The 17,311-nt window shown below is 38.3% G+C and overlaps 1 protein-coding gene across 2 annotated transcripts; it reads left to right on the top strand.

Moving 5' to 3' along the window:
• The first annotated feature begins 1,490 nt into the window (after positions 1-1,490).
• On the top strand, positions 1,491-9,414 carry LOC103404434 (ABC transporter B family member 19). 2 transcript variants are annotated; one of them, XM_070817299.1, is made up of 10 exons: positions 1,491-2,281; positions 2,508-2,562; positions 2,894-3,069; positions 3,720-3,920; positions 4,102-4,361; positions 4,457-4,773; positions 4,868-5,095; positions 5,189-6,004; positions 6,179-6,420; positions 8,050-9,414. In XM_070817299.1, exons 1-10 carry the CDS (start codon positions 2,033-2,035, stop codon positions 9,256-9,258), a joined length of 3,753 nt encoding a protein of 1,250 aa, XP_070673400.1. In that variant the 5' UTR covers positions 1,491-2,032; the 3' UTR covers positions 9,259-9,414. The 2 variants fall into 2 exon arrangements, with proteins under 2 accessions (XP_070673400.1, XP_008341564.3); XM_008343342.4 differs by having other exon boundaries at positions 1,549-2,281; positions 4,868-5,091; positions 5,185-6,004.
• Positions 9,415-17,311: the final 7,897 nt, after the last annotated feature.

Raw genomic sequence — 17,311 nt, 5'->3', positions numbered from 1 at the left:
ACATTAGGGGCATATTGCTTTGTTGTAAGGGGTCGCCTAATGCGGAAAAAAACGTGTCTGTCACAGTGTTATTCAGTTCAGTTTCTATCTATCTCTTCACGTGATTAACGAGAAAAATAGAAACTGAGGTGATATATTACGTGACTGGAAAATCTTTATCCACCTAGTGATGCGTTTCAAGGGCATGTTCGACGTGAGGATTTCCTTCTAAACGTGTAAGATTTTGATGTAAAGTCCTTGGCTTATTTGATGGGGTGTGTTACTCATCCAATACAATGGATTGAAAGATCATATTTGTCAAGTTAATTAGTCTTTCCTAAACAAATTATAGCAACCCAAAAAATCGTGTCAACTGCAAGTGACTTGTAATTCAATTGGTTAAAAACATTCGCTTTTGCACTCAATTTCCTGTATTAAAATTTTCCTTTCCATAATTTAATTTAAATTATCATATTGTTTGTAAAAAAGAAAAAAGGGGTATGGGACATATCACTTAGGTAAGGGAAAAAAAAAAAAAAAATCTTGTTTGGGACTTCTAAAGCATGGAAAAGGACGGCTAATGAACACATGCAATGTCAGTCGAAAGGGGTGCTTCCACGAATATGGTATAAATTTATTTATGATCCTACAATGTATTTTTCATTTTTCAATTCACAAACATAGAGAGAGAAAACAAAAAGTATTTCCTTCCATCCAAAATCTATCAAAATCTATAGAATATCAAGGTATTGGTAGAAATGCCTAAGCGAGATTATGAGAATGTGGTAATGTGTATTGAGAACATTGTAGCAACGGTTTCTTAGTTTTAAACTCAATTTAAGTATTGGTCTCTCAACTAAAAATTTGTGATTATTGGTCTCTTAACTTATCAAAACATGCAACTATGATCATTTTTGTTAATTTTGTTTGAACTTCCATCAAAATAGGTCATGGTGGAAGGACATTGCTACAATTAGATTAAAGTTGATAGATCATTTCTCAAATTGGGTCAAAGTTGAAGAACCATTGCTCTAATTGAATTAAAATTGAGGGATTATTGCTACAATTTTCTTATTTTGTTTTTGATATTTGCCCCTTATTTCTGCCCTCTGTGTGCAGCACGTAACTCATTTTGAAAGAAGTTCAGATGGAGTTGATGAAAATGACCATATATGCACGTTTTGATGAGTTAAAGGACCAATGATCATGAATTTAATAGTGTAAGGACCATTGCTCAAATTTAGTCAAAATTGAGGGACAATTTCTACAATTTCCTCAATGCATATTAGAACAAAGAAAAATTCATGAATTTAATTATGAAACCGACCGTTCGTTCTTTAATAAAACATATGAACATATCGTCCCTACTATCAAAACCCTATATATAAAACACCCATTTCCATTCTATAGATTCTGTATTAAAATTTGTCGTTTGATTAAATAACAGACGTCTTGCACATGAAATTCCTGTTCTAATGACAGTTTATCTATCCTTTCATTTGGTTTCTTCTGTTCATGGATTGAACCAACTCATGTTTATCATGTTTCCCATTTTCTTTTGAAACTTTATTTTGAGGTTAAAGATATGAAAAAAAGCGAAAAATATATCAAAGAACGAGAACCGAGGCAGAGCCACAATTACCAAGCGCAGCAGAGAGCAGAGCAGGACACACAGTGTGACACTGTTAACCAGATTCCTCAACTTTAACCTGGATCCCCCCATCGGTTGCAGTAACTTCACTACCGCAGTTAGAGCTCCCACCTTTGCCTCTGTATACTAAATACTATATAACTCCACCACCCACACCCCTCTCTCTCCATCCCTCAATCTCTCCCACCTTCCTCCTTTGACTACTCGTCCAACCTCTCTCTCTCTCTCTCTGTGTGTTGGGCTGATTACCCAGAACAAATCGACATTGACAGTTCTTGGAACGAAAGAGAGAGGAAGAGTAAAAGATGGGTTCTTTAGATCTCACGCTCTAAAGCTTGTTTCTTTTTTTTGTTGGGTTCGTTCTGCTCTGCCTTTTTTATCCTAACAAGGTGAGCTGCTGCAATGGCGGAGACAGCGGCGGAGGCGAAGACATTGCCGGAGGCGGAGAAGAAGAAGGAGCAGAGCCTGCCGTTTTTCCAGCTCTTCTCCTTTGCAGACAAGTACGATTGGATGCTCATGATCTTCGGAAGCTTGGGCGCCGTCGTGCACGGCTCCTCCATGCCGCTGTTCTTCCTCATGTTCGGCGAAATGGTTAACGGGTTCGGAGAAAACCAAATGAATTTGCAGAAAATGACCGCCGAAGTAGCAAAGGTTCGCAGCCCATTTGTTCATTTCTCGTATTTTTATAAAGAAAATGATTTCCGCACACCTAACTTTCTCTTCTGCACACCTCTGTTTATTTCCGTCTCAAATGCGAGAAATAAATAAACATATGGACGTGCACAGTAGAAAATGAGTATGCGGAAATCATTTCCCTTCTCGAGATTTCTTCGCGATTTCTCAGATCCCAGATCTGATTTTCTGCTGTTGATTGCAGTACGCTTTGTACTTTGTGTATCTCGGTCTCATAGTATGCGTAACATCCTACGCAGGTAAAACCTTCAAAATCCAACCTTTCTATTTTTTTATTTTTTATCTCTCGCTGCAACGGAAATGTTATTTTTTTATGATCTAACTGGTTCGAGTCGTAGAAACTTCTTTGTAAAATAAAAGTAGTGCTGCGTACTGTAGACGTTCAAAGCGGGTAGCTTTGTTATCTTCGGGTCGTCATTTTTTAGTCCTCGAGATACTTTAGTCCAGTCCAATCCAGTCCCACGTGACTCGTGCATCACTGTTCCCTCCCTTAATTTTTCATTAATTAATAACTTAATCCGTTGATTAATGAGGTTAAAGGCGATTAATTTATGTGACTTTTATTTGCAGAAATTGCATGCTGGATGTACACCGGCGAGAGGCAGGTGAGCACGCTGAGGAAGAAGTATCTGGAGGCGGTGCTGAAACAGGACGTCGGCTTCTTCGACACGGACGCCAGAACTGGGGACATTGTCTTCAGTATCTCGACGGACACTCTTCTGGTCCAAGATGCCATCAGCGAGAAGGTTTCCATCTTTGCCAATTTACATTTTGCTCCCTTTTAGAATCTCCCTAAGCATTTCTTCTTTTCCTTCTCATCTAATCGTCGAGAAGTGATTTCCGCGCATTATTTTTTATGTACACGTTTGTTTATTTTCGGCCTTTTTTGCTTGATTAAATCAAAAGAGAATCGAGAGACGGAAATAAATATCGTTTTGTAGAAGAAAATCATCTCCCATATGGAGCAAAATCTAGTCTTTGGGCATTGGGAGTATTAAATTTGTAAATGGGGCTTATCTAGAGATTTTTTTCAATTTGTCCGGAACACGGGACAGGAAACCATACGTTATTATACAAACGGTGAAGATGTTTTTGAAATGTCTATTCGCTTGTATAATGACATATGATATATTTGTCCATGTTCTGGATACACGGATATTTGGGCATGCATCAATGCGGGGCCCACTACCTAATCCCTGCGCACGTTAGCAAGGACTGGCTTAACGTGCGTGGTGATGCCCCTATGATTATTCCTCACATTTTTTGGCGATTTTGATTTGTCCTTAAATGTTTGATGTTGAAAGGTCATATCCAGTAGGTGGATGTTAAGTTAATTCTATGATGTTTTATTATTTTGTTTAATTTATGGTATTTTGGTTTGTTTGTTTTGATTTAGGTGGGGAACTTCATACACTATCTATCTACATTTCTGGCAGGCCTGGTGGTAGGGTTTGTATCAGCATGGAGGCTGGCGCTGCTGAGTATTGCCGTGATTCCCGGAATAGTTTTTGCCGGCGGCTTATATGCCTATACACTCACCGGCCTCACGTCCAAGAGTCGCCAGTCGTATGCAAATGCAGGGATAGTGGCTGATCAGGTGAAGTTTTACAACTTAAGACAAATGTGTAACTGTTTTTCTTAAGTAAATTTTCGTTCATGGTGATTATATGGTTTCGAAAATAGGGTTCGATCAATCAACATTTGGTGTGATTACAATGATTTTATAGTATGATATTTGTTTTCGTGGCCTAATTTTGTAAGGTTTTCTGTGCGCCTAGGCCATTGCGCAAGTTCGGACAGTTTATTCCTATGTTGGTGAAAGCAAGGCCCTCAATTCGTATTCGGATGCCATACAGAACACTTTGCAGCTTGGTTACAAGGCCGGAATGGCCAAAGGTCTTGGCCTAGGGTGCACCTACGGCATTGCTTGTATGTCATGGGCACTTGTTTACTGGTACGCTGGTGTGTTTATCCGAAATGGGCAGACTGATGGAGGGAAAGCGTTCACTGCCATTTTCTCAGCCATTGTTGGTGGCATGTAAGATTCTAAGCCAAGAACTTTCATTTCTCTTATATTATCCTTTTCAGGCCAATAAGCTTCTTGATGTTAATATGATCACTTGAACGTTACAGAAGCTTGGGTCAGTCATTTTCGAACCTTGGGGCCTTTAGCAAAGGTAAATCAGCTGGATACAAGTTGATGGAGATAATTAAGCAAAAGCCAACCATAGTTCAAGACCCCTTGGAAGGAAAGTGCTTATCGGATGTTAGTGGTAATATAGAATTCAAGGAAGTAACCTTCAGCTACCCTTCGAGGCCAGATGTTATTATCTTCCGAAATTTTTCAATCTTCTTTCCAGCCGGGAAGACTGTCGCTGTTGTTGGTGGTAGTGGTTCAGGGAAGAGCACTGTTGTCTCTCTAATCGAAAGGTTCTACGATCCTAACCAGGGTAAGTTAGAGGCTTTTCGTAATTGGCGATGCTGGTTTGAAAGTCTATGATGCTTGATGAAAGGAAATATCTAACATTTCTTGTTGGTAAGCAGGGCAGGTTTTGATCGATAGCGTGGACATAAAAACGCTGCAATTGAAATGGTTGCGCGATCAGATTGGGCTGGTAAACCAGGAACCGGCACTCTTTGCAACTACGATACTCGAGAACATTCTCTATGGAAAGCCCGACGCAACAATGGAAGACGTTGAAGTTGCGGCCTCCTCAGCGAATGCTCACAGTTTCATCACCTTGCTTCCAAAGGGATATAACACTCAGGTTGGTGTCGATAATTCACTGAAAGTACCTTGGCTCTGTGTAAACGCTATGCATTCTTCCCTGTCTTAACATTTTTAACTTGTGTGAATTCAGGTAGGAGAGCGAGGAGTTCAACTCTCTGGTGGTCAAAAGCAGAGGATTGCAATTGCCAGAGCTATGTTGAAAAATCCAAAGATCCTCCTCCTTGACGAAGCTACCAGCGCCCTGGATGCAAGCTCAGAGAGCATTGTTCAAGAAGCTCTGGATCGTCTCATGGTCGGAAGGACAACTGTTATTGTGGCACATCGCCTTTCCACTATTAGAAATGTTGATAGCATTGCAGTTATACAACAAGGCCAAGTTGTCGAGACAGGTACACATGAAGAACTGATTGCTAAAGCAGGGGCATATGCTTCTCTAATTCGATTCCAAGAGATGGTTGGGAACAGAGACTTCAGGAACCCATCGACTCGCTGCTCTCGTTCATCACGTCTAAGCCACTCATTGTCAACGAAGTCTTTAAGCCTCCGGTCTGGCAGCTTAAGGAACCTGAGCTATTCGTACAGTACGGGTGCTGATGGGCGGATAGAGATGATTTCAAATGCTGAAACAGACAGGAAAACTCGAGCTCCTAAGAACTATTTCTTCCGGCTTCTGAAGCTAAACGCTCCCGAATGGCCCTATTCAATAATGGCCGCTATAGGATCACTACTCTCCGGGTTTATCGGTCCAACATTTGCTATTCTAATGGGCAACATGATTGAGGTTTTCTACTATAGAAATCCTGCCTCAATGGAAAGGAAGACAAAGGAATATGTTTTCATGTACGTTGGAGTGGGACTATACGCAGTGGTTGCGTATTTGATACAGCATTACTTCTTCAGCATCATGGGAGAGAACCTCACTACTAGAGTGAGAAGGATGATGCTTGCAGGTATAAACAATTAGTCTTTCTATCGACTCGTTATATCACCTTGAATTCTTGAGCATACATTCAACTATTTTATTCAGCTATGTACACCATACATTCATATAGTCTAGTATTTTTTGTTAATTCGCTTTGAAGTTTACGTCTTTTGATTTGCATAATTTACTTGTTTTTCTTCAGCAATCTTGAGGAATGAAGTTGGATGGTTTGATGAGGAGGAGCACAACTCTAACCTTCTAACAGCTAAATTGGCGACGGATGCTGCTGATGTGAAATCAGCTGTTTCTGAGAGGATATCTGTGATATTGCAGAACATGACCTCACTCCTCACTTCATTCATTGTTGCCTTCATAGTGGAATGGAGAGTCTCCCTGCTCATTTTAGCAACCTTCCCTCTTCTGGTGCTAGCCAACTTTGCTCAGGTACACTTCACACTCTCAACTCACTTTACTTAAAAGAAATATACCTAAACCTGGATGTCACGGTGCCAGTATCGCCAGTCAACCGTGCACTGTCATGCATGTTAACTTTTACCATGACAATGTGTGATTGGTTTAGTATACGGCCTCTATGGCTTGCCAACTATGTTTTAGTGACTCACTTTGAGAGAAATTTACTCTCGGAATGTCACTATGTCTGTATTACAAGTCCATCTCTCACTATTATTTGTTTAAACTTTTTCTAGTCATGTGCCTAAGTCACTAGTTAATCACGTAACTTCATGTGTTTTAACTTTTCCGCATGTCATGTGCATGAAAGTTCTTCTGCACCACACCAAGATAAGAAAGTGGAAGCATTTTTTTATCTCCTCCCTCTCTTCTTTTCGTATTTATAACACCAAAACATATTTACTTTGAAAATTGCAAGCTTTATGCACCCAAAAAGAGAAATGCTAGCTTTTTACTTTGGTGGGTTGACCCAAAGTCCTGCAGAAGCATATGGGTATGGTCTATATAATCTTTTTATTGCATCTACCTTCACACCCCATGGAATCTTAAACTTCACCCAAACCCTACCATTAAACGACAATAGAATACTGCCATGTGTCACCACCCACTGCACTGCACGTGCCTCCCTCCGAGGCTTGTGCACATTAACTCTTGGAAAATGGTCACAGACAGTTAAAATATGAAATACCAAAGATTCCTTGAAAGCATCCCTTCTTCCAAGCTGCTAACTAGTAACTAAGTAGTCTATATGTTGCTTATTTTTCTCTAATGATTGTATATTTAGCAGTTATATTTGACTTCAAAGCGTTATCATAAACTAATTACGCGTTATCTTAAATTAATCATGCAATGTCTTGTAGCAAATTTAAATATATGACGATGCATGACAAACTGGGAACATCGCTGCATTCTCTTGTTTCCTACAATAAATAGTAACCCACGAGCTGGCACTGCACATCACAGAGCTACAGCTTATACTGTCATCTGTCTGAATTTATAGGCCCCAAAATTTGTCACAATAATTTATACTTTTCCTTTTCTTTTTTTTCACTGAAAACTCCCATGTGCTGAGAGTTACAAGAGATACTATACTCCCGTGACCACATTGTGTAATATGGTAGATTCCTTTTACTTTTTTTCCAGAGCTTTTTCTGATAGATTTAAGTCCTTGGCCTTTGTTTTGTTGTTTTTGGCGGGCCTGCTTTCAGTAAGTAACGAGCCCGTCAAAAGAGAAAAACTTACCTGCACCTGAGATGACACTGAAGCATTGCCGTGTGTTTTTTACTTAGTTTTGTTTTTTTTTTGGGTTTTGAGTAAGTAATGAGTTGGTAACTTGTTCGAAGGAGAGAAACTTACTAGCACCTGGAATGACACAGTGCCTGCCAGTATCGCCTGTCGTTGGCATTGTCATGTGTTTTAACTTTTCTGCTGAAGACCTCACCAAATTGTATCAAGAAATAACTATCGACCATCAAGCCAACAAAGAACGGAACAAACTCTAACTAAATGGAAATTTCTGTTAGTAAAGAACCTTATTAGTTATTACTCATTTACGTAATGCAGTTTACTGACTGTTTAATCCTGCAATTGTGCGTTATGCAGCAACTTTCTTTGAAGGGCTTTGCTGGAGACACAGCCAAGGCTCATGCAAAGACGAGCATGATTGCTGGGGAGGGAGTGAGCAACATTCGGACAGTCGCCGCCTTCAATTCCCAAAACAAGATCCTATCTCTGTTCTGCCACGAGCTCCGTCTCCCACTGCTGGGAAGCCTCCGCCGCAGCCAAACTGCTGGCGTCCTATTTGGCCTCTCTCAGTTTGCTCTCCATGCCTCTGAAGCTCTCATTTTGTGGTATGGTGCCCACCTCGTTAGCAAAGGTGTCTCCACCTTCTCGAAAGTTATTAAGGTTTTCATTGTCCTTGTTGTAACGGCGAATTCAGTTGCTGAAACTGTCAGCCTTGCCCCGGAGATTATCAGGGGCGGTGAAGCAGTTGGTTCGGTATTTTCAATCCTTGATCGTCAAACAAGGATTGACCCAGATGATCCTGAGGCTGAGGTGGTTGAATCAGTTCGCGGAGAAATTGAACTTAGGCATGTTGATTTTGCATATCCATCGCGACCTGATATCATGGTGTTCAAAGATTTTAGTCTCAGAATCCGTACTGGCCACAGCCAAGCGCTTGTCGGAGCTAGTGGTTCGGGAAAGAGTTCTGTGATTGCATTGATCGAGCGATTTTATGATCCATTAGTTGGGAAAGTAATGATCGATGGCAAGGACATCCGCCGGTTGAACTTGAAGTCTCTTCGGTTGAAAATTGGACTGGTGCAACAAGAACCAGCCCTGTTTGCAGCAAGCATCTTTGAAAACATTGCCTACGGCAAAGAAGGCGCAACCGAAGCAGAAGTAATCGAAGCTGCACGTACTGCTAACGTGCATGGTTTCGTTAGCGGATTGCCTGATGGATACAAAACCCCGGTTGGGGAGCGAGGAGTTCAGCTCTCTGGCGGACAGAAACAAAGAATTGCAATAGCAAGGGCGGTGCTCAAGGACCCTAGAATACTCTTGCTAGATGAGGCCACAAGTGCACTTGATGCTGAATCAGAATGTGTGTTGCAAGAAGCACTTGAGAGGCTAATGAAGGGCCGCACCACCGTGCTAGTTGCCCACCGTTTATCGACAATTAGAGGGGTGGACAGCATTGGCGTGGTGCAAGACGGGCGCATTGTGGAACACGGCAGCCATTCGGAACTAGTGAGCCGCCCCGACGGAGCTTACTCAAGGCTGTTGCAGCTGCAAAATCATCACGTATGAGAAGAGTTTTGGTCAAAAGCAAGCATGCATGCATGGATGGCCTTGTTGGGTGTTAATTATGTGTGTCCCCTATTTTTCTTAGTTTGTAGATATTGGCAAATGTGTCTGAACAATTTCTCTCTAATCTCTAAAGCAAGTATTATATTATTAATCAAATATCATATCTTTCCTTTCTCCTTTTAGAGAAGCTTTTCTCAGCATTCTTTCCCCATTGCATGTGTTTCCAACTTTTATATATTTTTCTATTAAGAACATGTCTTTTTAAAGGTGACTATTTCAGATACGATATAAAATTTATAGAATTGAAAGACATAATAAAACTCGTGGGATTATAAGATCTTTGATGTATACGCAGTTAACACGACTAACGTTGTTAAACGAATGTTGGTAAACCTAAACACTCCTCATCGATGCCCGTACTTTACTAGGGATTAAAGGCCTACAAAAATGCAAGGGTTGTCCCTTAATAATAAAATGGAGACACATTCATTTGTAGCAGATGGTGTGAATGTGAAGCTTGAGAATGTGCGGCAGTACTGATGACAATAATGAAACCACTTGTTTTGCAAAGTAAAGCAGAAAAAGGGTCCATATTTTTAATTATTTACTCTTTTTCCCCCTTCTATTAGTGAAGTTGTGAGGCCCCAACTCTTTTCAATTCATTGAGTGCCCCGATACTTGTATATTTTGAGGACTCCCTTTTGGCTATGGATTGTCTGCTTCCCCATCTCATACTCTCCTATTTATGTGGTTACGGTTAAGTCACGTCAATATTTTATATTCTAATTGCTTTTTATCTTATTATTTTTATAAAAAAATCAATATAAAATGTTGACGTGACTTAACCGTGACCACATAATATAGGAGGGCATGGGAAATGTATGAGATGGGGAGGGCAGACAATCTAAGTCCCTCCCTTTTTCTGAATGTGCAGTAAATTAGTGGGTTTCCAGAAGAAGGGTGTGCTATTTACACTATCATTTTTATTTTTCACACATTCTTCCTACATTTCGGTTGTCGAATTAGATGAATTGAAAAAGATCAATGGCAAAAAAATTGGTATGTAAAATATAAAAATAAGTGTGTGAATAACATTATTCTTTCATAAATGTCCTGTCGATATTCAAACATCTGAAAGATAAAACTAGATAAAATAGTAAATTCATAATTTCATAAAAAAAAAAAAGGCTTTCAAAGGAGGTCTTCTGATAATTTTACAGTTTGAATATTTCATCGAGTTGGCAGTCGGACATTTGAGAGAGTAAAAAAGAGGCATGGCAAGGAGAAAGATGACATGCATCATGTGTTTCTCAGTGGACAGTCTCAATTATATTTTTCCTGCTTTCTGTTGTATGTACAAATAGTGATACATCTGAATGTGGCATAACAATTAACTAGGGTTTTTTTCAGGTCTCTCATTACACCTTCTAGGTACACACACTATTGAATCTTTGATGAGTTTTAACCTGTTTTGGATTGTTGTAAGAAGTTGTTAGCTTAGATGGTTAAGAGAATTTACTCATGCATTTAAAGTTTTGAGTTCAATTCTCTCTCTTTCTCCCCTCCACTGTATTGAGTGTAAGAAGAAACTATTTTGAATTGCTTTTGGAATGACTAAAAGTATTTTAAAACAAACTAAAAGTATGTGACGCTTGTTTGCGGAAAAAAACTTTTAAATGTTTATGATTCATAGAATTGATGTTTTCCAGAAAAACACCTTGTGAAAAGTAATTCTAACAAGGGAAGTGATTTTCACACATTTTTTAGCCTCTTACAAACTCCTGCATAATCTTGACTGTTGATTCCATTTGATTTATTTAACTCAATTTTCATCAATAAATGGTGGTGCCATCCACACTCATATTTTTACTTTTCACACATCCTTCTTAATTTTTTACTGTCTGATCAAATGAATTTAAAAAGATCAATGACCAAAAATTAATAAGGGTGTGGGGAGGCAAAAATGAGTATGTAAATAACATTATCCTAAATAAAAAGAGGTGTGAAAATTATTGAGAATGAATCTAACATTGTCAATTGCCAATTAGTTTAATTGTAGAACATCAAATGTTTTATAGTAGCAGATCATGTTGTCTCATGTGTGAAGCCAACGACCACATGTGCTCCACGTCACTCCGTTTGTGTTGTCCACGTGTTATGCTTAAAAATTCGCCATACGTAAGAGGACGTGTTGGGAGTCAATTCCACATTGACGGGAGAAAAGATCTTGCATGAACTTATAAATAATTTAATTTACTTACCATATTGTCAATTAGTTTTACAGTGAAAACCTAACTTTTTCAAAAATCACTTCCTTCTAACAACTCATGAGTAAAAGTACTTATATATACTTGGCTGTATTGAGACTGGAAATAGAAAAGGACAAGTGAAGATGGTGAAAACGAAAGTGATAATGAAAGGGAAGAAATTGGAAGGTAGCTTTAGATTCTTGAGGGTCCCTTTATTCATGTTTCTGCTTCTGCTTCTGCTGCTGCTTCTGCAGGAGAAGATAGAGAGGTATGACTGTTTCAGTGTTGACTGCTATGTATGTATGCATGGCAAAGGTCACAGGGTCGACCCCATCTCTCAGGCCGTACCATTTTGGCAAGAATTTCAATCACAGGATCTTGTGATGAATGATGCAATGGATGTCCTTGTTACTTATGAGTGGTTTTCACCAACCCTAATGATTTGGGACCCGTTTTTATGAGTGGTTTTGATGAAGAACACTTGGTAGATATGAATTCATGCAACAATTAGATCCACGTAGGAGTCTTAAAATTTTGAATTTTATGTTTGAGAAACTGGTTGGAGTAAGGATTTTACCAATCTCAGTTATCAAACAGATCAAAAAAACAAATAACGATATTCGAGAAGTTAATTAAATTTCTTTTGTGTTCTTTTATTAATTAATCTCCAAATCCTAATACGATTTAGACTATCAATTTTAGGGCTGGTTTGGTATTGCTGTGCTTTGAAAAAAAACTGATGTGAGAATAAGCGGCTGTGAAAAAAATCAGCAGAGTGTTTGGTAAACATTTTTGTAAAAGTGCTTTTGAAAAAAAAAGCAGTCTGATAGTGGGTCTTTTCATTAAAGGAGCACTGTAGCTCCGTGTGCTTTGAAAAAAAGCCAGTTTTCCAAAGCTACAAATAGCAGGTTCAACTTTTTCCTTTGATTTCAGCTTATTCTCACAGCATCTTCCAAAATAAGCTTTTTTTTTTTTCAGTTTACCAAACACCTAAAACCCTCACAGCTTTTTTTCATGGTTGCTTTTTTTTTAAGCACCTCACTCCCAAACTACCCCTTAGTTTCTCATTTCAAGTAGATTTTAGGCTTGATTCCTACGTAAAGTCTTAGCAGCTCTTATGCTTATCTACGCGACACAAAAAACAAATTAATAAACACAAACAGATATTACTGCCGGTTGGAAAAACACATTGTCTCGTGCCAATGATATATATCTTGCTAAGCAAACTAAGAAGGAGAATATCAAAGAGGAAGTTAACTGATCAGGGTACTTGATTCATCCCTTGTTTTGCAAGAGGAATTGAATTTAAACAACTTTCAATAATTGAGATAATATTATTGAAGAAGATAGATCAAGTGGGCAGGTCAGGGCAAGGCAATCCATAACTTTAATTGAATCTGCAGAAGAAGAAGATAATTGTTGACATTGATGACCTGTCACCTGTCTGTGTGAAGGCCATGGCCAACCAATTATCTTCAATAATTCTGATAAGCTGCGCATGCTCTACTATTTAGATCAAAGTTTGATAAAGAGAAGCACTCAGCATAAATATTTTTAGGGTTTCATTCAAAGATTTTTTTAGGCTTTCATTGTCAATAAATTTGGTGGAGGAGGGACGGGCGGGGTGTTTTTGGTGTAATGATCCTCTTCCCTTTAGGGGAGAGTAGATGCCTCGAAAATGACCATTATCGAAAAACTAATCTCACTTAATCGTTCTCCATTTAAAGAAAAAATACAGCTAGCTAGCTTATGTTTTTATCAATTAATGGTTAATTTCAACTTTTTAAGGATAATATTTTCGACTGCTTCGATTTGTCCTGATCCTCAGGTGAACAGTCCAAAGATAATATGTGTTCCCCATTGCTGCAATGATACATATGAATTATTACAAAGGTATTGCAGTACATCTGAGAGATTAAGAAAATGCTCCAAAATTCAAATTTTCATCTTTTGATAGAAAAGTTGATACAAGTTTTTAACTTAATTGACGCATTATATTGTTAAGTTGCCAAAACTACGTAAAAATTGACAATGAACATTATTTATAGTGCATTTGAGGTCTTGTGTTCGAATCTTTAATATCCTAATATTGCTTGTATAAATACATTTTAGAAGACATTTTGAACAATAAATCCTACTTAATGAACATAAAAGGAAAGGAATATGGGGAAACGCACAAGTTATTGGTTGTTTTTGAAGAAGGGATGGGCCGGCTCTATTTGGTCAAGCTTGTAGTCTTTTTTACATTCAAAATCAGCCCTTCAAGCATTTGGGTCTCCATGAAACATGCCCGAGAAGGTAAACCTTGATTTTCTTGGGCTACACTTTGTGAGCCCCGAGTACCATGTAATTTGTTGGGTTTCCTTCTTTATTGCTTATGATTCAAATCCCGAGTTGGTTCCAGTTTCCAAAACTCATGGAGAAATTCTTAGGTCCGTCCACCGAACAATGATCGCCTGTGCAACAACAAACACAGGCAAGTGGAACCCTCTTGTATTGGGTTCCAACTTGGGCATGCTCTCACCGACCCTGATGCTAGGTGGCCAGCTTGTTTGAGTCCGTCGTTGAACAGGTGACGAGGTCTAGCGGGCGGACATTAGAATTTCTCCAAGTCATTCTTGTGTGCCTTTTGCAACTCTCAATGCTTAATTTTCATAGGTAACAATTTCCACACTCCTCTTTTCTCGTATGCACTTGTCCAGTTGTTTCTATTTATTGAATTAACTTTTATTTGTGCAGGTGGAGAAAGGGAGGTTAGTAAATTGTGCCAAAAAATACAAAAGGGAAAGAGTAGCCAATGAATAATCAGTGGCATAAATCCAGGGCCTAGTTTGAAAATGCAGCAGTCTCTGCACATATATTTCAGCATAAATTCAGTTAGGTGTGTGATTGATTCGAGAAACTATCATCATTGTAATTTAAACTCAAGTGCATGCGCAATCGAGGCCGGTGCATTCCATGCTTCTTTTCAAGTTTATTACAATATAACATTCTTTTGAAGTTCATTACAATATAACATTAACCGCGATTTGATTTCACAAATCTTGCGTCTTAGATACATCTTATTTCCGTAGAAAATTAAGATAACCAATTGAAACATGATATCTTTGATGACCGTAATACTATCACATAATGTCACAATTCATTTATGTTACAACTTTAGAATGTATACCGTCAATGCCCTTACAATACTACGTCCTCTTTTGTTATACAACACTACTACTTCACCTAAACCTATAAGGTTTTTTAGTCAAAATGGTCCCTAAGATTTGCATAACACATCACTTTGGTCTTTGAGATTGAAAATCAATAGAAATGGTCCCTAAGATTGTCCACCATCCTTTATTTTGGTATTTCCGTTAAAAACTCCGTTAAGTGTCCCGGAGCTCTTGGCCAGAAGTTTGGGTAATTTTCAAAGCTTCGTAACTCAATCGTTTCTTAACCAAATTCAACCCATAATATATCAAAATGAAGGTAGAAAAGTGTAGAATAAGATTATATCAATTTGGAAGCCCAATGGTTGCTGAAGATGGTCAAAAAATAGCCTAAAAGTTGACTGGTCCGCAGGAAAACTGGAAAACTCGTCGGAAATTGGGTAAATTTTAAATGTTCATAACTTCTTCAATACTCAACGAAATTGAGTGATTCAAAAATAAAAATCATACTTCTCGATGAGATGAAGAGAATGGTACCTTTCTCGAGGACAAATTCGCTTTTTTTTTTGCCAGAAAACAGCTCGAAAGTGGCTAACTCGAGACCAAGAAAGCCACTTTCGAGCCGTTTTCCATCCAAACCACGGAGATTTAGCCATTTTCTCATTGAGAAGTATGATTTTCGTTTTTGAATCACTCGATTTTGTTGAGTATTGAAGAAGTTATGAATGTTTAAAGTTTACCCAGTTTTTGGCACGTACAACCGGCGGACTAGTCACCTTTCAGGCTATTTTCTGGCCATCTCTGGCAACCATTGGACTTCCAAATAGGTATAATCTTATTCTACACTTTCCTATCTTCATTTTGATATATTATGGGTCGAATTTGGTTAAAAAACAATTGAGTTACGAAGCTTTGAAAATTGCCCAAACTTTCGGCCAAGAGCTTTGGGGCACGTAACAGAGTTTTTAATGGAATGACCAAAATAATGGATAGTGGACAATCTCAGGGACCATTTCTATTAATTTTCAATCTCATGGACCAAAGTGATATGTTATGCAAATCTCATGGACCATTTTGGCTACAAAGCCAACCTATAATTCATTTCTATTGTAGCTTTTGAATTATTAGTGATACGATAATGTCATGTTGCAGTGCTATAGTCATTGGCGAATCCATATAGGGACCTTTCGGAAGCCTGAAGAAACACTTGTGATCGACCTTCGAACCCTCCAATAATTTGGGCATGTGCAGTGGTGAGGCTTGTTGCCTCCATGGATGTGCAAGTAGCAATGCTTATAACAAAGAAGAATAATAGGTTTTTAATTTTTGTTTTAAAAGACCTAGCCAAAACGACAACGTTTTTTAGCCAGGTCATTATAAAAAATTTTAAAACTAAAATATGTCTGTTTTCTCTACAGAGTCCGAGAACCCCGATCTTTTCCAGTATCCCCATATTATATTTAAGAACCCCAACCCTAATTGTCGCAACCTTCCAACTTTAAACCCAAGTTACCCTATTCCCCACCACCATTTGCCGTTCCACCGTCTTTAGCTGCCTAATTTTATTTCTTCCAAATTCATATAAGTTTTTTTAATCCTAGACTCTAGTCCCAACTCTCAATTAATAAGATATATGTTACATTAACAATTTTATCTTTGTAGAGTTACTAATTGCGTTATGTTGCTTAGGAGAATTTGTTGGTTTTATTACCTTTGAGATTAATATTGATTTATTCAATGAACCAAATTCAGTAGAAAATAGTGATATAGAACCAAATTAGTCTAATATTTTTTTTGAGCTTTTATGTTGAGATCCTCGATTTTGAAATTCTGGATCCGCCACTGACTACACTCGCACCGAATACTTCTTTTCGGAACACAAACTCACTAGAGAGCCTTATTCATTAGTCATAAAAGTCACTCTCAAGAAAGTAGTCGGCACAAAATGCATTATCTATATTGTCTTTTTGTACGTGAAAAGTGAACGATTGAAACGCATGCAGTGACCTTCCAATCTTTTACTTAGACAAGCATGCATGCATTAGCCATTAGATGATCAAGCAATGAGTAGTAAACTGCATTAACGCGTGATGAAGAAGAAAAAGTCGGTGGTGGTGCATATAAACTACGACATCATTTACGATTTGTCGGGGCAGATTCAAACTTAACTTTGTACTAAAGCCAAAGAGTACGGTGTGAACTTGTAGAGATAGGGAATATTTTTGTTGACAACTCTGAAGTGATGGTGATATTTACCATTTTATTTATTACTATTGGATGAGTTTAAATCTCTCAAAATTTAAACTCATCTAATGGTAATAAATAAGGTGGTGGACATTACCACCACTTGAAAATGATGAACAAAAATGCACCTATAGAAATATATGCCAATTAAGCAGTTAATTTGACAGTTGCAAACTATACCAATTACCTAGCAAAAGCCATGGATTAATTAGTGGAGACGAGTAAATATGAGTAAATCAAGGGACTAATTTGTCGGAGATTCATGATCCTATCCAACTATCAAATTGACTTAATCAAGCGAGATCAGAAAAACAAATTTCTTGATATAGAAAGTGTTATGGAATCTGAAGCATAATGTTTCGGAAAAACCTGTGTTTTTAGATGGGACTGGTTGGAACCAGAATG

This window comes from Malus domestica, chromosome 17 (assembly GCF_042453785.1).
Source record: "Malus domestica chromosome 17, GDT2T_hap1".
Taxonomy (NCBI): domain Eukaryota; kingdom Viridiplantae; phylum Streptophyta; class Magnoliopsida; order Rosales; family Rosaceae; genus Malus; species Malus domestica.
This window is presented reverse-complemented; position numbering and strand designations above follow the sequence as displayed.